This window comes from Sciurus carolinensis, chromosome 10, assembly GCF_902686445.1.
Source record: "Sciurus carolinensis chromosome 10, mSciCar1.2, whole genome shotgun sequence".
Lineage (NCBI taxonomy): Eukaryota > Metazoa > Chordata > Mammalia > Rodentia > Sciuridae > Sciurus > Sciurus carolinensis.
In genome coordinates, this window is record NC_062222.1 from 79000278 (window position 1) to 79023764 (window position 23487).

Here is a 23487-nt window from a genome sequence, read left to right on the forward strand (position 1 = left end):
AAGAATTTCAATTGATGAAGGAGTGCGTACATTTCATAAGGCTACACAAAGGTTCTTTCAAAGAAATACCATTCAGTAAGTTCTTCAGATGAGAAAGTGGCTTTTTTTTTTTTTTTTTCCCAGTTCTGAGTATTGAACCCAGAGCCTCCTTACACATGCTAGGCAAAGCACTCTTCCATAGAGCTATATTCCCAACATGTTTTATTATATTTTGAGATTGGGTCTCACTAAGTTGCACAGACCAACTTTAAACTTAATGATCCTCCTGCCTCAGACTACTGAGTAGCTATGATTTCAAGTGTGTGCTACCATGCCTGGCTAGAAAGTGACTTTTCTAAATAAACTTTTTGATTCTATAGATACCAAATATTTTCTTTACTTAAAGTCAGAATGAGTAAGCTAGCCCATGAAAAAAAAAAAGAGTATTTTTTAAGTATATGAATGCCAACTGCCACGAGAATCCCATATGGTTACTGGTCAAGGGGACCTACAAAGTGTTCTTTAAGTCAGACTTAATGCCAGGAAGTAGCTCACCCACTTTGAAACATATTATCTTCAACTGTCAGGAAATGAGAGCCAAACATATGTGTATAGGTCAGATAAGAAACTGTTTTGTTTGAATAGTTAGGCAAGGTGTCTCAAAGCTGCAGCTTAGGGTAAGGCAGGCATCATTACTCAAATTCCTACAGGGACAGAGAAGGTAAAGGGGGCGGGGAGTGGACCAGGTGGGACTGTGACCACCTGAGTACCTTCATTCTGACAAAAGGGACCCTCCAACTGTGTCACTGAGGGTAGAAAGTTGGTGTTCTCAACTTTTCAGAAAAAAAAAAAAAAACTGGACATCTGAACTTATATGTGATATCTTCCAATTTTTAAATATTAGAAATTAATTCAATTTAAAAAACAACAATCTGGGCTAGGGGGTTGTGTAACTCAGTGTTGCGGCATTTGCCTGGCATGTATGAGGCCCTGGGTTCAATCCCTAGCACTGAAAAAGAAGGAAAATTTTGAGCTGGGTGGGTGTGGTAGAACATATCTATTATTTCAGCTATTAGGGAAACTGAAGTGGGAGAATCACTTGAACCCAGGAGTTCAAGGACAGCCTGGGAAACATAGCAAGACCCTGTCTTAATAATAACAACAACAACAATAAAACTTCACAAAACCCCCAAACAAGCAACCCAATAATACAAACAAACCAAAGCTTCAGGAGAGATTGGCTGTTTTTCTGCTGGTATTACTTCTGTTGTAAAGAACAAACAAGGACTGGATTCTAGTCATGACTTGACAACTTGTATGACTTTGTCAACTTCTCAGGAATGCATCTTGACAAATAAGGGGGCTCATGAGAGTGTCTTAAAGGTCAGGTCAATGATTCTTTTGTTTGAGACTCCTAATATCTTACAGCTAAGCATGAGCATGTCAGATCCCATGGTCTCCTTTCTCCCTAGTTGGTTTTAAGCTGACAAAAGATGTATTTTTTTAATTCGAAATGCATTTGGTCAGCTTAAAATTTCTGATTTGGGGCTAAGAAAGATACTATAATCTATGCATGATTTACAATAAATATTTTCTAGATTGTCAGAAATTTATAGGACTTAAATCAACAAATCTCATCTCCTTGCAGGATCAGACAAGGAGGCTTCAGAGTGTAGTAGACAGTGTTCTAGCCAGGAATCAAGAGCCATGTCTCTATACTTATTTCCAACTTTAGTTAAACTCTGTGAATTAATTTCTCTGATCCTTTCTTGGACTATAAAGATCTGCAGACTTTTCAACATTAAATTATATTATTCTAGTTACCAAATTAAAATTCTAGTTCTCAATTCTGCATCCAGTTGTAGAAGGCACAAGGAAATGGCAAAATTCAAGTTGGTCAAACCACTTTAACTTATGCCTAACTTTCCTAGTTTTTGTATTGCTAGTTAACCTGATCATATTGGATGGGCTGCCATGCTTAAAGTTGATGAAATACTTGAATGTTTTCAAATGCAGAAATTATATTAAGGCAGAGAACACAAATGATAAGAGATAATTATTGAAACCACAGTAGGGAAGGTTCACTGGAGGAAAATATATACATTGAGCATCACTAACCCCAAGATCTAAAATCTGAAATGGTTCAACATTGAATACTTTCTAAACACCAACATGACACTATAAGTGGAAAATTCCACACCTGACCTCACAGTGAAAACATGGTACACTGAAAATATTGCATAAAAGAATCACCTTCAGGTTATGGATATAATGTATATATGAAACATGGGGAATTTTGTGTGTAGACCTGGGTCCCATACCCAACATACCTTATTATGCATATATTCCAAAATTTGATAAAGTTCAAAATCTGAAACTCTTCTGGTCCTGAGCATTTTAGATAAGAGACACTCAATCTGCATGTGGACACTCAGGCTTTAAAAGCAACTGATGAGGAAAAGTGATGCTGGTTTTAAAGCTTCACAATAGACTGTCATGGAAGGCAGAAATAGTTCTAAGATCTTAAGATTTAGAGATTGCCCAGGTAGGTCTGACCCAACTAGTTGAACCTTTTAAAAAGCTGAGTTTATATTTTTTTGGCTGGCAGCAGAAGTCAGAGAGGTTCAAAGCCAGAAAGGAACTGAAGGGCTTGAGGATAGAGTGGTCCACATGAGATAAAATGCAGGGCACCCTTGGGAGAACAGAGAGGCCCGGGTGACAGCCAGTAAAGAAACAGAGACTTCAACCTTGAGAAACCAAATTCAACCAGTCACTTCCTGACTGAGCCAGGAAGTGGACTCTGCCCAAACCTCCAGAGAGGAGCCTAGCTCTTTCTATATTTTGATTTCAGCCTTGCGAGACCCTGAGTAGAGAACTCAACGAAGCCATGTGTAACTTCTGATCTAGAGAACTGTGAGCTAATTTACGTAGATTTAAAGTACTACATCTGTGGTGATTGGTTATGCAGCAATAAAAAATCAATGCAACTACCAACACCAAGTGCTGGGAAGGTTGTGGGACAACTGAAATCAGGCTGTGAGATGGTCACGTCACTTTGGAAAATGGTATGGAAGTTTCTTACAAAGTCAAATATGCTTCTATCCTACAGTTCCTGCATTTCACTCTTAGGTGCTTACCCAAGAGAAAGGAAAACAAATGTCTACAAAAAAGACTTGTTTACTAATATCCTTAGCAGCTTTATCATAACAGCCCCAAACTGGACACAACCCAATGTCCATCAGCGGGAGAATGAATAATCAATGAACTACAAATATAAGCTACATGGGGGAAATTAAAAAACAATGTGAAAAACGCCAACATAAAAGACTATTTCTATGGTGAAATAAATCAGAACAATGGATGCCTGAGAGGAGTAGACTGGAAAGAGGCACAAAGGAAATTTGGGGATGATGAAAACGGTCTTATCTCACTACGGATGTAGATTACCTAGGTGTACACACTTGTCAGGACTCATAGACTGTAATACTGAGAGTCACACCTTTCTATTTGCAAATTATCCCTCAATAAAAATATACCTTAAAACAAATTAAAAATAATTCAGAGGGCTGGGGCCATAGCTTAGAGGTAGAGTGTTTCCTAGCATGTGTGAGGCGATGGGTTCGATTCTCAGGACCACGTATACATAAATAAATATCCATTGGCAAGTAAAAAACATTTTTAAAAATTAAAAATAAAAGAAAATTCAACTCCTTATGTGAAAGACTGGTTATCACTGAGGTGTTAATGACTCTCTCCTAGAGTCATCCATTTAAAAACAGACAGGTAACAGGGTACAGGCCCCTAAGCAGCTGGGAGACAGATTTGTGGGCAGTGAGACCTCCCCAGAGGACCTCAGATTACCTTCCCCTGCCCCCGACACACACACACACACACACACACACTTAATCAGATAGTCCTGCAAAGGGCTGCTATGGGTTTATTTCATGCCCAAGTCCAAAATGCTGACAGAGGAAAGGCAAAGATGCCCGTGGTGCTGGAGCTTACTGGGCTCTGGAGGGGAGTAGGGTGCACAGAGACAGGCAGTGTGCAGGTGGGGAGGGTGAGCTCACACTCTCAGATCTGGTAGCTGAGGGACCACAACCAGCAGTGGGGACCACCATGTAATACCCAGAATCCTGAGCACTGAGGGTCTCTGGGCATATTCCCACACAGCTTCATTTTTGGTTCTTTTAGCATTAACACACTGAGAAATACATGTGTTTTGGATGTGTTGCTACAGTTAAATGAACTCTTCTTTCTTCTTTCTTGACTTTTTTTCTTTCTTTCTGTTGTTCTGGGGATGGAACTCAGGACCTCGTGTGCAAAGAACATGCTCCACCACTGAGCTTCATGTCCAGCCTCCTACATGTTTTCTTACTTGGTAAAAGAGGCTTCTGAAAGTCCATTGAGCTTCACTGGATTCCTTTAATTTAGTCCTTGGTGCTTGTGTAACACATGGTTCTAAACAAGGCCAGCAGTTCTACAACTGTTAAGATCTCTATCTAACAGGTGGTTCTAAACCCAAAAGATGAAATTTGGACTTCACTTCTTCCAAAGGAACCCAAATGGCTAGATGAAGGGGAGTGAGGAACTCAGAGTCATGTGGCCCGTTCACTTGCAAGGTGTCTTGGGTCAGCTGTTGACTTTTGTCTTCAGAAAGTTCTGCCCGTATGTGGGGAATGACACACTGGGCCTCTCCAGAGAGGGTCAGTGAATTCCCATGGGGAAGTTGTCACTAGGGAGAGGAAGGGACTGAAGGATGGGCCTTGGCTGTTTACAGTGAGAGTTAAAATGAGACCATTTCTTAAGATGGAGCACTGAAACCAAGTTTTCCCAGGAGGTGAATAACCAAAAAGAGAGAATGCAATCTGAATGAGGTTCTTCTTTAGATGAGTCATTTGGTGTGTGTGTGTGGGGGGGGGTTCGTTTAATCAAAGCAATGATGCAATAAAGCTTTACCAGTGAGTCAGTAATGTGTTAGTTACAAATGGAATGGAATTAGTTACAAATTCTCTGTTAAAAAAAAAAAAAAAGATTTACTATGAAATGATACAAGGTAAAATTGAATCTCTGGGTTTTGTTTTTGTATGTGTGATGTGTCTGATGAGTCAGTTTTACCATGTGCTTGGTTTCGATATTGAGAAATGTTTGATATTTTGGTTTTGAATTGAACTGAGACTTTTCACTTGTTTTTCCATCCCAAACCACTTCTTGCATCTCAACACACACACACACACACACACACACACACACACACACACGAGGAGACACTAGAACGGTGTTGCCATAGCCCGTTGCAGGAGTGACTGACACAACAGCACACTATTGTAAGTCACTGTTCCTGCTCCATATCCCTCACTTGACAAAGAGGTCTTTGAAGACACAGAGAGTTTGTATTGTTTGTTACATTCTTAATGTTTCCCAGAGTACCTGGCACAGAATAGGTAAAAATACATAATTTCAATCTTGCTATCTCCTGTTATATTCTTTATGAAAATGGAAACCAGCATTGGATATCTTTTTCTACCTAAAGATGCTTGCTCATTCCTCAGTCTCACACCCTGCCACAGAACCTCCCCTTTGATCTTCCATCTTTAGACCCTCTCCTCAGGGTTCTTCCAAAAATGATGCTGGAGTTTCTGTGATGACTCAGCAAATTCCAACTAGGGTAGTGAACATAAGTCACTTATGCTTGAGGTTTGAAAACTTCATAGTCTGGTGAATGCTAAGCAGATCTAATCTGTAATTCCCTAATTTTCACAACAATCGTTGTGGGATTGTGATATTTGTGATAAAATGTAAGAAAAAGGTTTTGGTAACCACACAGCAGGTATTGCCATCAGCTTCACTTTCTCAGTATGGAAAAGGTTCAGTAGAGAAGTGATTTGCCCTGGTGCATGCATTCAGTAGCATATCTGGATCCCAAACCAATGACTTCCCCTCTGCCCAATGAGTGTGCTGAACTCCACTGAGGGGACCAGTCCCAGTTCTGCCCACCTAAACTGGGAAGACCAGGCACACTAATCTTAGAACACATGATTGGGAAAGGTGCTGAAACCAACCCAGGGAACAGAGGATCACGAGCTCACTGACCACTAGCTTGATTTACCTGTTGGTCCTAGAGGTCATTTGTCTTTGTATCTCTGTATTAGGAAACTCAATAGTCACAGAGCTGAGAAGCAAGTGTCTTCTAAAATTAGCACAATAGGCCAATGGATGTCACTGTTGCACCATAGAAACAGAACCAACTCCCAGGCGACCTTGCACAACCACACACTCACTATTTGGTTATTTTAAGAGAGTAGCACACACACTCTGAACCACAAGGAAACAATTCTAAATGAGATAGTAATTGATATTCCATTTTTAATTTTTAGAACTGGCAATGAGTAGGCATATTCAGGACAAGTTAAGGCGAATAGCTTTGAATGTACTGAATAGCTATAAATGAATGCATATGTCACTTATCAGGAGAAAAGGTCACAAAATAAATCAAACCAGGTCCTTTGACTTCAAATATTGTGTTTCTTCCATTCAGAAACTGCCTTTCATGGTTAGGCAAAGTTTAAAATTATAAGTATATACCTAATGTATACTGATAGAGTGAGACCTCTCATCTTATCAATGGCCCTGTACTAATGTTTCAGAAAAAGAACTTCTAATTCCCAACATAGTATAATTATCAAAGTAATAAACGTATTTATTAAGCACTTACTATATTCCAGGAACTGTGTTAGACTTTTCATAACTCTTTAAGTAAGAGTTGTTATTTCCATTTTCCATAGGGGAAAACTGAGGTCCAGCAAGAACCAGTGGCATTTCCATTTCACAGCTGGAGGGGACAACACAAAAATGCAAATCTATGTCTGCTGGCCTGCAAAGCTCCTGCACTTTAGATGTGCTTCAAGCCAGTTCAAGAATTCTTGGACAACCCACTGTGTGTCCCTTGCTGGACACTCTACAATGAATGAAGCCATCTCTGGCCCCAGAGAAACTCTAAGGTCTTTCATAGACAACTGTGTTACAACAGAGTGAGGAGGGCTCTTGCCAGGTACTGTGCAACCAAGTGAGGAGTCAGAAAGGGGTAACCTCTTAGATCTGGAGAGAGAATAAAATATGGCAGGCAGAGGGAAATATAGGTCAGGTGATTTTTTTTCCAGACACTAAATCTACATTTACATTCACGCAAAGATAACTTTAAGCTGAAATATATCATAAATAAAACAAATAATATCTACTGTTTGACCAATTAAGTACCAACAATAATAATAAATCAAATGGAATGAAATAAATACATGAACAAAAATCAAATTGTACCTCAATTATATGTACTGTTGTCTGAAAGGAAAAAACACATACAAAACCAGTAGTATCACAATAGTTAATACTGATAGACAAGAAACATATTTTGAAGTACAAAAGTCTGTGAAAAAATGGATATTTTTATGCATTCAGAAATGTAGTTGGAAAAGGCAGAGATCTGAAAGTCCCCAAAATTTCAGCATAATACAAACTAACTTATTTTTTAATAGATTTGGTGATTAATAAAAAAAAAAAAAAACCCATCAGGTCAAGGGTGTTTAACCTGGAGAAATCTCTAGCACCTAGGCGAGAAGTAGAAGAATATTATTGTTACCTGTGATTTAAATTTAGAGATCTTTTTAAAAAGAATAATCTATTCCTTTTAAATCTAACTGAATCTGAACACTATTATTAAAACAACCTAAGTCTCAGTAACAGTTTGGAACCATAGTGCCAAGCTCTGCTTGGGATGGAGAGGCAGGCCCTGCCTCGGCAGTAGTGAGGGGGGTCTGGTTCCACAGATGAATGAGAAGTACTTCCATGGGTTTCCTTGGAGTTGGAACCCAAGCAGAAGCAGTAGCAATAAGGAATGAGGAACTTCCTGCTGGCTCTCCTGGTATACTCCCTCTGCCTGCAAATCTGACTTCCAGACCATGGAATATCCATTCTGCACTGTAAGGATAGGCCACTGCAAGAGTGGTCTACGCAAGTCTCAGATTTCATGAATTCAAAGTTGTGACTGTTTTCAGTTCTGGTTCAAACCTTACATACAAAGGTAACGAATATGAGCAGCTAGAGTGACAGGAGGACTGTGAATCTTCTATCCAATTGAGAACTTTCTCTCCCTGGCAGTGGACGGAAGGTGATCCTCAGAGATAAAAACCAGTGACATTCCCTGGCAATCCTTGCAGGCCTTGAGAGCCGCCACAGGTCACAGGCTATAATCATTCTTGAATTTTCTGACGATGAGAACTGTCACTGCTGTCAGACAGGCTTAACTGGCCTTTTTGGACACTTTCTTAAAATATAAGTAAATTAGGCCACTAATCCTACACTTGTGTATCTTGGTTTTTCTAGGAGCTTTGAAGTTTAGATTTGGAGAAGGAAAGGTTAAGGGAGCAACCGCAGAGAGAAGTAACACAGGAATTTCTTTTTGTTTATCTTAACAACATCCATAAATTTCTACCTTTAGCCCAGTGACTTTCCTCCCCTTTCTCCTGCCTAATGGTCATTCTTGGTCTTCAATATTTTTGGATGGAAATATTTTGGATGGAAATGGGGATACAACTGAGGTTTTCTTATTGGAGCAAAATTTAATGTTGAAGCTAAAAAATAATATAAATTACTGAACCCTTAAACTAGTATTTGTGATAACTATGTCCCGGGTTCTGTGTCTAAAGAACATTTAACAAAGAAGCAGAACAATGAACTGTGGGGCCTCAGGACTTCACTTATAAGTACAGGAACCTGAGAAGAGACTAAAGCTGTAGCTCAGGTGGTGATATTTGCATGTAATGCTTCAGAAGCTATTTATTTTTCCCCTCATGCAAAAATGCATGAAAATGATATGCAAATACATCAGGTATAATTTTCATTAAAATAATTCCCCCCTTCAATAAATACTGAACACCTACTAAGCAAAAAAGCCAACAGTGACCAAGCCTATTTTCTGAATGAACTCATTTTCACCAGTTTAATCCACACTCAGTCAAAGCCACATAGTAAAAGAGGCTAGAAGTCAGATTCTCAGAGTTCTCAAATCTATTCATTGCTATGTGACTTTGGCTAACCATCTTTCTCCCCTGAGCCTTATTTTTTTACCATTCACAAAGTGGGGATAAGAAGAAATTAATATGATAGCATAAGACAATGGTTCTCACCCCTCACACACACACTGAATATTTCCCACAGGCAAGACGATGAGAGTGGCACCCCATAACAACCAGGTCAGCAGTCATCCTTGAACCCCACCTCTGTCTCATCTGCTATATCATAAGAGAGGCTAAGTCTTGCTGCTTTATCTCCAAACTATTTCTCCAATCTCTCCCCGACTTCCATTGCCTTAGTTCAGGCCCTCATTATCTCATGGCCTCTTAAATAGTCTTCCTGCTTTCACTCTTGTACCCCGTACATATCCATTCTCTGTATACCAAAGCAATTGGTTTCAACAAAAACATGTCACTTCCTCACTGGAAACCCTTCAATGGCTCCCGCCTCCTAGAATAAAGGACAACTCTCAGAATGGCATACAAGGTCATCCTGTCTGCCCTGCAGACTTTTAACCTTCCCTGCCCAACACTCAACACACACTAACCTTTTTTTCCACCTGTGTCTTATCTTGTGCTTCAATGTTGCCCCTGTAACATTGAATTATGCTTCTACTTTAATGTTCTCACTCCGGGCATCTACTTATCTTTTAAGTCTCAGCTCAGACTAGGCAAGTCGGGAAAGTCTTCTTTAATGCCTCCAGCATCTACTCCCAAGCTGGGTCAGGATCCCCCTACCCTTGACCATTATCAGGTGCTCCCTGTTCCGGTGCATAACTATTTCATTGTATTTACCACATCAGTTGGTGATTAATTTATTTATGAATCTCTCCTCCCTTACTAGAGACTCTTCTCCTTAAGGCAAAAACCACATCTTACTCATCCTTCTCTTACTCACCCTTTTCTTACCCCATCATCTAGAACAGTTCATGACACTGAACCAAGACTCAAGAAATAAAACAAAGACAAAAAGGTGTCTCTCCAGCTCATGCTTTTTGCATATACCACACCCTGTCTCAAACATATCATGTGTCTAGAACAGTGGTTCATAACCGGGGGCAATTTTGCTCCTAGGGTCTATTCTGCAATGTGTGGAGATGCTCCGGTTGTCACAACTAGGGGTAAGTAATGTCTCTAGCATCCCCTGGGTAGAGCAATCACAGCCAATCACAGCCCCTCACAAAAGAGAATCATCCAGTCCAGAATGTTCATGGAACCAAGGTTGAAAAATCATATTCTAGGGTAGGGTCTGGTACATGGAAGACTTTAATATAGAACTTCTAACCCTGGCAGATTAGTGGCACTACTGGTAGAAATGACAATCAGACTCAAGATTAATCACATAATTGTATGGTATACCATTTAAGTTTATAGAGCAATTTGCATAATATTAGCTTACTTCGCAGCATCAGATCTAAGGGATTCATTCTTACTTTTTTTCCCCCCCCAGTTCTGAGGATTGAACCCAGGCCCTCGCACATGCTAAGCAAGCATTCTACCACTGAATTACATCCCCAGCCTTTTTAACTTTACTTTCACATGGGGTCTTGCTTAGTTGCCCAGGCTAGCTTCAAACTTGTGATCCTCCTACCTCATCCTCCTGAGTAGCTAGAATTAGAGGGATGTGATGCATTATCAAGCTTTGTCTTACTTTTAAAGTCACACTTCAGATAAAGCAGAAGTCCTACTCAGGATCAATAGAATATGACACGTGACCCTTTCCTCCCACTCCTCTCTCAACACACACACACACACACACACACACACACACATACACATACACACATTTGCTCCATGCCTGCATTCTTGCATAACCAGTTAAAAGGCTGGACCATATGAGTAAACATATATTAGCTCATCAACATCAACTGATGTTGTTGGGTTTTTAAAACATATATAGAAAGACATACGTGTCTTGTACTCTGCATGAACTGATATCCTGGAACACCCTCTCCAGGAGGCCTGGCCTTCCTGGGATCATAGGGATATGCAAAGATTGAAATTGTTAAGCTGTCAGGGAAGCTTTATTGGCCATCTGACATAGCACAGGTAAGGCAGAAGCCTATGGCATGGGACACAGGCTGACCTGTTTCTCAGGGACATCATAGTGTCATCAACTATGAGTAACCTATAACACATGTTTGTATTGTGTGATTCTTTTCATCTATGCATATTCAATCTCCTAATGTTTGGAGCAGAGTGCACAGAGAAGGAGGCTGCCAAGAGGTATCAAAATCAGGACACAAATTCTAAAGTCACCACGGTGACCTCTGCCTATAATTCAGCTGTATGACCCCCTGTCTGAACTTTGAGGCAAATTTATGACCCCTGTCTCCTGGTTATCATTAGCTTCTCTCTCAGTTGCCTTCTTATCAGTCCAGATGTCTTTGACTTTTGAAAAGAGTCATCTTTCTTGTCTGTCTCAGAACCTCTTTTCTCTTTATCTAGTTCAAATTATTAAACTGCTCAAACTGATGGCCGACCCTGGGTAGGTTTGCCTTTGTTTAATACTCATGGGCACAAAAGTGACTGTGCACTTTTTTTTTTTTTTTTTTGTAATTGAATTTAACACTTTACTTGTCCTAGAACACTTAATTCATCTTAGAATTTCCAAGGTGAGATGAGGCATTCTGGGTTTCTTTAGCTAGCATTGAGTCCTGGTGTTTCTTTAGCTAGCGTTGAGTCCTGGTGTAAATAGAAATGAACCATTTTATGTTAGAAAACCTTTTCAGTTCCAAAATAATGGTTTTAACCACCATTAAAACCACAACCAGGTTGAGGGCAATAAAGTTGGACATTGTGAAGTTTCCTTTGCCAGTACCCTGATGTGCTGGACAGATAACCAGTGCTCAAAAGTAATGACCTTTGATGGAGAATTTCCCATCATCCACTCACTGATAAACATCTCAAGGGAGTTCAAACAAATTTGTAAAGAAGAGGCTTCTACTGGTTATGTTCTTTGGCTTGGACGATTCATTCATGTATAACTTAAATAGAAAACACAGCACTAGCCTGCTTTCAGGTTTCCTGATGACTTGTGAGCCATCTGCCCAACTGTCCTCCAACTGGAAAAGGCACTCCCATGGATTGCAAGTGTGGCAGGAAGCCTAGCCCCCTGCCAACCCCAGCATGTTCCCTGGTTCTTCCGTATTGTTGGATGGTGCTATGAACTAAATGTTTGTGTCCCTCCGAATTTGTATGTTGAAACCCTAACTCCCACTGTGGCTGTCTGTATTGGGAGATGGGAGGCTCTATGAAGCAATTAAGGTTAAATGAAGTCATAAAGATGGGGTCCTAATCAGATAGGATTGTTGTCCTTATAAGAAGAGACATTAGGGCTGAGGATGTTGTTCAGTGCTAGAGCACTTGTTTAGCACCCACAAGGCCCTGGGTTTGATGCACAGCACTACAAAAAAGAAAAGAAAAAGGACACCAGGGAGCTCATTTTCTCTCTCTCTCCCCAAGCACATCCAAAAGCAAAGCCATAGGAGGACATAGTGAGAAATAGCCATCTGCAAGCCAGAAAGACAGTCCTCACACGAAACCAAGTCCTGCTGGAACCTTGACTTTGGACTTTACAGCCTCCAGAATTAAAAAAAAAATTTTTAAAAATCTGTTGTTTAAACCACACAGTTGGTGATATTTTGTATTGCTGTCTAAGCAGACTAATGCAGATGGTTATAATGAACTACACTAAGGCACATTGTACAAAGGTTATAATAATTGTAATCATGGTGATCACCCAACCACTGTCACTGGGTACATCACAAGTCATCCAAATGCTAGATTTTAACCCAGAATTATTTTGTGTCAGTGGGGAATCTGACACACACATACAAAGCAGTCCTATTTACACCTTTTTTCTTATTAATGCCCTTTCAATATTTTTCTGGATTGTTTAATTTGGGACAAAGGCTAGTTTATCTTTTATGATAATATCTCACATCCCTGTAGCACATATTGCCCAGAAGGTTCAAAGAATTTTGCTCAAAACTTCTCACTGGTTTTGATTGAAGTTTCAGGATCTGGGTAAAAGGATGATTCCATTGCCCCATTCTTCATTAAAAATCATTTTGCTTTTTCCTGGTTTTTGATGAGAGAAGCTGCTCTTTGATTTGGGGAATCTTTTTAAAACTGACTTTGTTCTTTTTAATCCCAACTGCTCCAGGCATCATTATCTCCTTTTAATAGAAGTTTCAATTTCCTTTTATCCCTTTGAGTACGGATTCCAATATCCTCAAAGCAGTACCTTTTAATTGGCCAGGAAAAGGTTGCCCTTCTAAGAAGAAGAGACCATATCACACATTTTACAAAGTCAATGTGAGTCTTTGAGATCAGAAGCGGGTGGTTGCTGGAGGTGGATTCATCCCCCAGCAAAAAGTTTAAGTAGCTAGCTGGTGGCATGTGATTACATTTTCAACATAATTACAATATAATTACACACATCCACTCTTATCCAACACATTCCCTGCTATAATTAGTTGGCTTTTATTTAAAATGCATTTGTCTTTAAGATTTTGCCCTCCTTTTCTTACTTAGCCAATGGCTGAAGGGCACTGTTAACCTTAACAGTGATTTCCTTATACATAATAATTTTCTGTGACGCTCACCTATACAGACCCTCCCCCACCCCACCATCATATGCTTTTTAGAAAATGATACTGGGACATATAATATATTTTCCCACTGTCACATGTGCCCCATCATGGGTTGCTTTGTTGATTCCAGCACTATTTCTCCAGAGAAGTAATTTCTAAGGGTATAATAAAATCTTACATGAATATGGTATAGTTTCCAATGGAAGAAAGCTTTTGAGATAAAACTACTCTACCACTTTACTTTCACCTTCTTCTAGTGTTAAAAACTAATCTGGATCTGAAGAGGGTACCTCAGTCCTGTGGGAGGGAGAGGAGTTCTGAGCTCTTTCAAGGTGATATGAACAAATTCACAGTAACATGACTCAGAGTGGGGATATGGTTAAAAATATACTCTGGCCTTTAAGGGCTCAGTCATCCATTTCAAAAACCACTGGCATGAAGAAATACTCTACAACATTTCATTTTTTAACTTTTAAGAAACCCTAGTATTGCTGGGCATGGTGGGGCATGCCTGTAATCCCAGTAGTTTGGGAAGCTGAGGCAGGGGGATCATGAGTTCAAATCTAGCCTCAGCAACTTACTAAGGCCCTAAGCAACTCAGAGAGGCCCTGTCTCTAAATAAAATATAAAAAAGGGCTAGGGATGTGCTCAGTGGTCAAGCACCCCCTGGGTTCAATCTCCAGTACCTCCCCCCAAAAAAGAATAAAGAAACCCTAGTATTTGGTACACCAGAGATCTGTACTCAGATACTTATGAAACGTTAATAAGTATTACTTTTATATAATACTATTTTACAGAAAGGGCCATGAATAAGTACTATTACCCCCTGCCCCTCAAAAAGGCATATTAAAAAGCTACTATAATATACCAAATGAAAAAAATCATAGTTCATAGTTTCTAAGGGTATAATAAAATCTTAATAGTTTTCTTTTTCCTGTGTTGCTTGAAGAAAAATTAAATGGACCAATTTTTTTTTATTTTACAAATTTTCCAGAATAAAGTTCCCTTGGTTTTCCCTTCTTTTGAAGAACTGGGTGAAATCCAAAGTTTAGCATCCTGTCAAGAACAAGCAAAGTGGTTGTCTTTATACATTTGTGTTAGATGACACAGTCTGAGAACAACATGGATAATTGAGGAAGAGGGTCTAGACAGTCCTGGGCTGTAGATCGCTACATGGAACAACAGCTGAGGGAATGAAAAACTTTAACTTGGAAAAAAGATTTGGCAGGGGAATGACACGGCCTTCAAAAGGTTGGAAGGCAGGAAAGGGGGAAAACTGGTATTTTCTGTTTGGTCCAAGAAGGACAAAAGGATTGCTGTGTGGGGGACAGCAGATGACAGTTAACATACAGATGACCATTGCAATTTGATATGTTCTGAAAGTGCAACAGTCTGTGTACTTACTGAATCCATTTTTCTTGATGGGTACAATCAGAGCCTAGGTGACCATTATGGAGGGCTGCTGTGAAATGGATGAGAAACTGAACTTAATATTTCAGTTTCCTTCTAGCCCACACTACCTGTGGGAGTGTGATGTCATGATATACATACGAAATACATACTTGGTTTTCATCCTCAAGTTCCTGGCAAAGAGTGTGTGTGTGTGTCTGGGGATTGAGCCCAGGGCTCTGACATACAAAGCACTCTGCCACTGAGTTATATACACCAGCCCCCTGGCAAAAAGTTCTTAAAACCCTTGGGATTTTCCTGATAGGGGCAAGAGAAGAATATTTTATTATTATTTTTTTTGTTTTTAAATCCTTTCAACCGGGCTGGGGTTATAACTCAGTGGTACAGTCCTTACCTAGCATGTGTGAGGCACTGGGTTCAATTCTCAGCACTGCATATAAATAAATAAAATAGGTCCATTGACAACTAAAAAAAAATTTTAAAAATCCTTTCAACCATACTGAGTTTATGCTAATCAGATGACTTTTGGAGGATGGGTTCTAATTACCATAAGAACCAGCCATGTGCTTAAAGGGTTAGAACTTTGAACCCACACCCAGACCCCTGGGGAATGGAGAGGATCTGTAGATTGAACTCAATCACTAATGGCTAATGACTTGATCAATTATTCCTTTGAGATGAAATATCCATAAACCCCCTAAATGATGGGGTTCAGAGAGCTTTAGGGTTGGTTAAAACATGGAGGTGCTAGGAGGGTGGTATGACTAGAAAGGGCATGGAAGCTCTGCCCATCCATGGCCCCTGCAAATACTTTGCCCTATGCATCTCTTTTTGTCTGTTCCTAGGTTATATCTTTATAAACCAGTGTTTCCCTGAATTCGGTGAGCCTTTCCAGGGAATCAGTGAGCCTGCTAGTGGAGGAGGTCATAGGAATTCTTGATGTATAATTCTGACTAATCCCAGTTAGTCAGAAGTTCCAGAGTCCTACACTTCTACAGAACAGTCTTATGGGACTGTATTAGTCCACTTTTTGTTGCTATAACAAAATACTAAAGGCTAGGTGATGTATATTTTAAAAGAGGTTTATTTAAGTCACAGTTTTGAAGTCACCTGTACAAGAACAGGTGACCCCACTGTTTGGTCTCTGGTGAGAGCCTATCTGGCCACATCACATTGTGGCAGATGGTATCATGGTGGGAATATATGCAAGAGGGCAAGATTTAGACGGCAAGACAGGAAACCAGAGAGTGTGAGGAAGGGCCATTCTTGCTTTTGGGATCTTTACAGTGTCTCAAGAGAACTAATTACCTTTATCCCTTTTAAGGGCAGTACTTATCAACCTCAATGACTTATCTACCTCCAACTAGGTTCCACTGCTTAAAGGTTTCAACATCTCCCAGCACTGCCACATTGAGGACCAAGTCTCTAACACATGAACCTTTGGGGACAAACCATATCTGAACTACTATAGCAGCGACTGAACCCTTGACTTGTGAGATTTGATATTAACTCCAGGTAAGATAGTGTCGGGATTAGTTAGTTCTACTAAATGTAGAATACCTAGTTAATGTTCGAGAATTAAGGAATTGCTTGGTACAGACAACACATTTGATATCAGAAGCATTGAGAACACAGAAAAAGTGTTTTCCAATTAAGCAGAAATAATTTGATGCAACAAAACTTGGTACAACCAAGTGACTCAACTACTCATGGTATCAGGGATGTAGCAGTGTGGGTTGATCTCCTAAGTCTTTGTTAGGTTTGCCAAGCACACCACTAAGGAGAGAGTTACGCTACTCAATTAAAAAGAGGCTACATATTAAATCAGTCTAGTTCACTGAGATAAAAAACCAAGGTCCTTTTAAGGACCTTCCTTAAAAGGATTGTTTATCTGCTTGCTCATCTACTTAAGTAGGCTCTTTGGAAATTTCCCTGTGGGCCTTGCTGAGTGGGTTGATGCAGCCTTTCCACGGTCATCATGCGGCTCGGTTGAGACATGGAGGACACCACACCAAGCAGGCAGGAGTCTTCAGTAACTCTCCACTCATGGCCTCCATCAGCAGGAAAGATGTTAAATAGGTTCGAATCCTAGAGGCATCCTCTGGGGACACTGAGGGGCAGTGGCCCAATTCCAGGCCAACTTCAACCTAAGGAAAGAGGCTGTAGAAAGAAGTAGCAGAAAGGAAGGGGCTTTTCTGACAACTCCCCCTTTTCAGCTGCTAGTGTTTGTGAAATGTGCCATATAGGGCAGTAGTAAAGCTCATCTTTATTGGCTTTTACTCTATAACTGACCTCCATATGTTGCTATGGAAACCACTGCACTTAAGTCAGTTGAAGTAAAAGACTTGTAAAAGCAATAAAGAGACAGTATGCTGCTAAATATTCAGGCTTTAAAGAGCCAAGGTCCAAGTTCAAACTTCCTAATGTCTAGCTTATGACCCTAAGCAAGTAAGTTGCTTAACCTCTCTAGGTCTCAGTATTGGCATCTGTCATATGGAGCTAGGAACAGTCGCTGGCTTATAGTAAGTGCGAGGTAAACTTTAGCTTCTTTTATTTTCACAGATAGCCAAGCTCTATTTGATCTTGCTTCTCCTTGAGTCCTAAGACACAAAAGGAACTCAAGTGGCATTGAGGTAAGAATTCAGGCCACAGCAGATCTGTTGCTCTGCTGATTGGAAAGGAACATGAATTTGATTGGTGATGCTAAAACTGAAAGTGAATCCTAAACCACTTTAAAGGAAATAAGATTAAACTGCATGTACTGACAGGGAAATAGGTCTTATTTATCAAACGAAAAAGCATGTTATAAAACAGTATGATCACTCTTGAGAAGGATTATATGAACTTAAGTGACAATAATACATCAGACTACATAAAAGAAAAGAACCGGAAGAATTTCCATACCAATTTCCATACCATATGGATGATGATTTGAGGGGTCATTAGGATTACACAAGTCGTTCACTCTTTATATCTTTTATTTCTATAAGATTTGAATTTTTATAATACATATTATTCCTTTTCAAATGAAAAAGAACAATGTTTAAAAGGCAAAAGAAAAAGCACATTATCCTATCACAGATTTTAAATTTTACTGTGTATGGAGGTCCTTAAACTGGAGTAGGTAATTAATGATGATAGATAAGCTGATGCAGAAAATGCCCCTCTAATCTCCTTTCAAAATGATGATACCACCCATCACTTTTTAGAATCCCTTTCATCATACCCTAAATCCTCCCACAAACCTGTTGAAGTAGATATTTGTGGTTAAGGCTTGGACCTATGTGGCCTTACATCCTTTCTGAATCCTGGCTCTACATCTTACTGTCTGATCTTGGGCAAGTTACCTAATCTTCCTGTGCCTCGACTGATTTACCTGTCAAATGGAACTAATAATAGTCCTGTATAATAATATTGTGAGGATGAATTGGGATATTAAAGGTAAAATGCTTACAATAGTGACTGGCCTATTGGGAGCTCTCAATAAAGTATTTTTATTTTGATCCTCATTTAGAGAGAAAACTGTGAATACAAATGATAACACTTATCTCCATCTCCTCCAACCAAATACCCCAGAATCTTGAAATTCATTACCCCAGAATCTCATCGCGTGGTACACGGATTGTTGCTGAACATTCCTCTGCAAGGTCCTTGCCTCTAGCACTGCAGGCTCCAACCTATCCTGCCTGGCATGCTGGATTCAGCTCTTCTGAGCTTTGCTTCTATCTCTTTACTCCTTGGCTTAAACAACCTCAGTGGTTTTCTACTGCCAAAAATTTACATTTCAACCATCTTTGTCCCTTCTCACTCTGGCCTCATCCTACCTTTCTTAGATGTGATGCAGGGTTTCAAACATGAATCCTCTGCTTCAGTCACTCTGGTCCACTCCCCATTCTCCATTCTCCAGGCACCATGGGAGTTTCTGATTCTGAGTCTTTGCCTCCAGCAACCCCACTCTTAATCCCACTATCTCAAGATCCAGGAGGAGTAATAGTATATTCAAGAAGGCTGTCTGATACTCAAATCCAGTTACCTCTATTCTGCATCCCTAGAGCATTTCACATCCTGGCCTGAGTTCTCATTTGAGACCCAATTATAATCATCCTTGCCCTGTTATGTGGCTTTAGGGGTCGGAGTTAAGAATATCATATATCAATTCAACAAGAATTTATTGATCAGACTTTGAGAATTCAGATGAAGAAAACAAAGTCCTTGCCCCCACTGAGATCATGTCTATTAGAAGAGTTAGAAAGTACAAAAATAATTGCTAGGCCATGGTTTGCATGTACAAAGCACCCTGTGTCTAAAGTTGGAAACAATCACTCAGGAATGAATCAGCATTAAAGGCTTGAAGTGTGTGGCTCATCTTTTGCCCTCCCATCCAAATTTGCCTTTCCTCTGGCTGATCAAAAACAAGGAGTTGGATCTGAAATAGTTTGAGATCCTGTCCTACTTAGGTTCACAAATGACCAGCTCTGACCGGTTTCCCCTCCCCAGCACTGGCCTCTCCCTGGAGTATATTTCCACCTTCCTTTCTACTTAATTCACCTCTATCTGCCTATTTATTTGTTTAAAATGTGAACCAACTGGTCAGGTACAGTAATCTAATTCTGCATTTGATTTGAAGCCAATGCATTGAGGGCATTCAATAAATAATGGTGTTTGGTGTGCCCTTCATAAGATTCTGACTGTTTATATCTGGGACAAAGCTGGGATCTCAGGAGGACAGTTCAAGAGACAGTGAATGAAGGATGGTGGGACTCTGAAGACCATGAAGGCAAATTTGCTGATTGCCTGGCACAGGAATAATACACTTCTGTGTTGGCCTGCTTGGATGAAGCCTGTGACATGCAAATGTTACTTGGGTGAGTCGATTAGGGTGTGTCCTTCTTCCTGACACAATTTTCCCTGATTCAATCTGGGTAAAAGTACATAAGGGCTTCCTCCCTTTGGGCACACAGGCTGGTGTTTACTTGCCTTCATTAAGGAAATTCTCCTTCCTGTGAGTGGGTGGTTCTGGGAGGAGTGAGACAGGTGTCTGCTGGATGCTATGGGCTGTCCCAAGGGAGGAAGAGCAGGAAGAAGATCAGGAGTGTTTTAAATTAAAACTCATAGGCAATGTGTGTTCACCAGAACATCGGTTGGTCCATCCATCTCACCTACCTATCATGTAAGAGGTGACAGGATATAAAAATGAATATTATAGGACCTGGGTCATGGGAGCCACTCAATAAATACTTACTGAATCAATGATTTAAATGTATGCTTTAGCTTTACTTTGATTACTCTTTCCTACTGAGGACATTCTATACTTTCTTTCTTTGTTATATATATATATATATACTTTTATATATATATATACTTTTATATATATATATACTTTTTTATTTTATATATATAAAAGTATAAAATATATAAATATATTTTATTTATATATATATACTTTTTTATTTTATTTTTTATTTATTTATTTATTTTTTATTTTAAACAAATGGGATACATGTTGTTTCTCTGTTTGTACATGGCATAAAGGCATATCATTTGTGTAATCATAAATTATTCTATACTTTCTAACAGATATCATCTAGCATATTTCAGTCCACAGTTCAAAGAGGCATTGTGGTCTGCATAAAAAGAACATTCCAGAATATTCCCTATATTCCTGGACTTAGGTACCCACTTTCATCATTTTTAACCTTCTCCCCCATTGTTTGTGAATGCTTCCATGTAGCCCCTCTGGTTTGATTCACTGGTTTCTCCTGGCCTCTGGTTGGTAATTTAAATACAGATTGTTTTAGAGCAGCACTGGGCAATTGTAACCTGGCCCCTAGCTCTCTTTTTCTAAGCTGCCTTTTCTCAGACAGTCATGGGCTGGAGAGAAATCAGAGGAGTTGGTTCCAATTCCAGCTAGATCACTGGCTCTGAGGCATTTTGGCCTCCCCAGCTGTATCTCCCATTCTCCATCTGTAGGATGGCAGTGATGCCACCTGGTTCAGAGACAGAGCAAGGACTGGTGAGCTCATCACTGGAAAGGATGATGTACCAAGAACAAAGCAATATTATGAGGTAAAATTCTGATTTTATGGTGCCTCAATATCAAGCCTCACACTGTTCCTGGATTTTCTGCTTCTGTGATTTTGGCACATTCCCTCCAAGGAGGAGGTCTGAATAATGAGCATGACTAGTCTTCTCAAGCACAGACTCCCATTTTTAGAATGGAGTTGGCACAAATAAGAACACTGGGTTGGGTTGGCTGCTAATCAAACACTGCCAGCAGGTGAGCCTGGAGCACCTGGTTCAGGGTGCTCCAGGAGAGGGTTTCTTAAAGTGTCACTCAAAGCTGGATTCAATTAATCTACAAATTTGAAAAGGATCAAGTTTCAAAATAAGAAACCAATCTGTACACTTCAAGATGCAGAAATCTTCGCGGATTACAGCTGCAACACAAACACCGCACACACACACACACACACACACACACACACACACACATATCAGTCAAAGACATCCATGAATTTTTTTTTTCCCTATAGGGTATATAAAACAAATTTTTTGAGCATGAACTGTGGAGGTCTCTCTGGCAGAAAACTTCTCTCTATATCTGATTGTAATCATCAGGAAGCTGACAAAAATGACAAGAGAACAATTAAAAACCAAAACCAACACTGTTCTCCTAAGTAGAATGGAAAAGAGCAAAACCAGCTCCAGGAAAGAAAATTATGATATAATTACTCTTATATCATAATTTTCAAATGTAAGAATGAACAAGCGGGTGTTATTTCTAATTTAAAAAGAAACTTCCAGAAGTAAGATTCCTTTAGAGAAAAGGCTTTCTAACCTAAAACCAGTTCCAAGGTGGCTGGACGGTACACTCAATTTGACTCCTGTGTGCCACTCAAGCACTTCCGTTTACTTGCTGGAGGAAGTAAGAGGAATGAGCGCTATAGTACCGGCTCCACATTCACCACTTCTCTCCAGAAACCCTCAGGCAGAAATACCAGCTCATAGGAAGCACAGGCCTATGCAGCCCTCACTTACGCATTCTGTTGCCTTCTTGAGTTTTGGGTCCCAAGTCTGGGAAGCACCAGAGCCAGGCAGCCGCCCTTGCTTACCACCATGTCTGAAACAGGCCAGCGACGAGAATGGTATGGAGAGGAGAGCAGCCCAGAGGGAAGAGGAAGAGGCTCTTACTCACCATCCACTCAGAGCTGGCACTGGTTGTAAAAACAACAGAACTCCCCCAGGTAGGCGCACCTCCCAGCCAGCCACCTTGCCTCATCACCAATTTGCAGTAATAAGCCCTGCTGTGAGCATGAAAGGGAAGAGGGATGGGGCAGAGGGAATGGCCAACAGGCAGAAAACAAGCAGGGGACCCAAGCAATCCTTGGAGAAATCCTCACTGCAGGTGGGCTTCATGATACCAGAGGCTCTTCCCTGAAGAGAAGGTACCAGAGGGTTATGTGTGGATTTATTAGGTATTCAGAAAAGGGCTACCAATTGTTCTATTTTAGAATGTCCTCCTGTAAATAGAGCCAGCTACCTGCTTGAAGTGCCAGCCAAAGGTAGAAACAGTTAAGTTAGTTTCTATAACCCCCGAAGAACTGGCTGCCTTACAAACACATGTGCATGATGGTGGATCCGTCTTCCTCAAAGCCCAGTTCAGTATCTACACAGGCAAGGGCTTACAAACCCACGGCCAAATGTCCTTCCCTCTCAAAAAGGTGAGGTCACTTTTAGGGTTGGCAAAAGCTTTAGCATCTTCAGAAGCAGTGGATGAATTCTTTCCCTTGGTCTGATCCATGGAGGGCTCATTGCCTATGGTCAGACTGTGGAGGGCAAATGCAGGTTAGAAGAGATCATTTCGTTTATGTATTTCTCTTGAATTTGTTAAAAAAAAAAAAAATAGCTACACTGCCCTTTTCCTGAAGACCATTTAGAACTTTGCAGATGAAAACTCGAGAGAAAATGAGAAGGGATGGTTTTCATGGATGAATCATACCACTTAAAGTTTTGAGCTCACTTGGCCTGATCCCACTGCATGCCAGATATTAACCTTTAACTAAATCTTTTTGAAAGAAAATTTTGACTGAATATATTTTTTTGCTTTAACAATTATGTCCGGAGTAAAAAGGCAACCCATGCATTGGAAATAATAACCAATGAATCAGTTATCTAACATCTTTTGTAAATATAAATATACAGTATTTGATAAGTTTTTTCTTTTCTTTACAGTTAGTGTCATTTTAAAAAATCAGGATGGACAAAAGCAGACATCCAAGTCTCTGTCTGTTGACTCACCTAACAGGCTTGGCCAAAGCTTTCTTTGACTGCCCCGGAAGATATCCTCTTAGGTGTTCAGCTTGCCCAACCTGCAATCCTAGTGTGGTGTGTATGGGGTTGCCTGCTTCCCCTGAGCTATGCAGATGCCACTC

The 23487-nt window shown here is 40.1% G+C and overlaps 1 protein-coding gene across 2 annotated transcripts in view; it reads right to left on the bottom strand.

Moving 5' to 3' along the window:
- Shroom3 (shroom family member 3) overlaps positions 1 to 23487 on the bottom strand; it is a 172088-nt gene that overhangs the window by 102298 nt on the left and 46303 nt on the right. The window contains exon 1 of one of the 2 annotated variants that reach the window (XM_047566173.1): positions 22094 to 22198. The exons of the other annotated variant lie outside the window; for it this stretch is intronic. Within the exon in view, the coding sequence (XP_047422129.1) occupies positions 22094 to 22173 (80 nt within the window). The 5' untranslated portion in view covers positions 22174 to 22198. Of the gene's footprint in view, positions 1 to 22093; positions 22199 to 23487 lie in introns of those variants that run through there. 2 annotated transcript variants of the gene reach the window in all.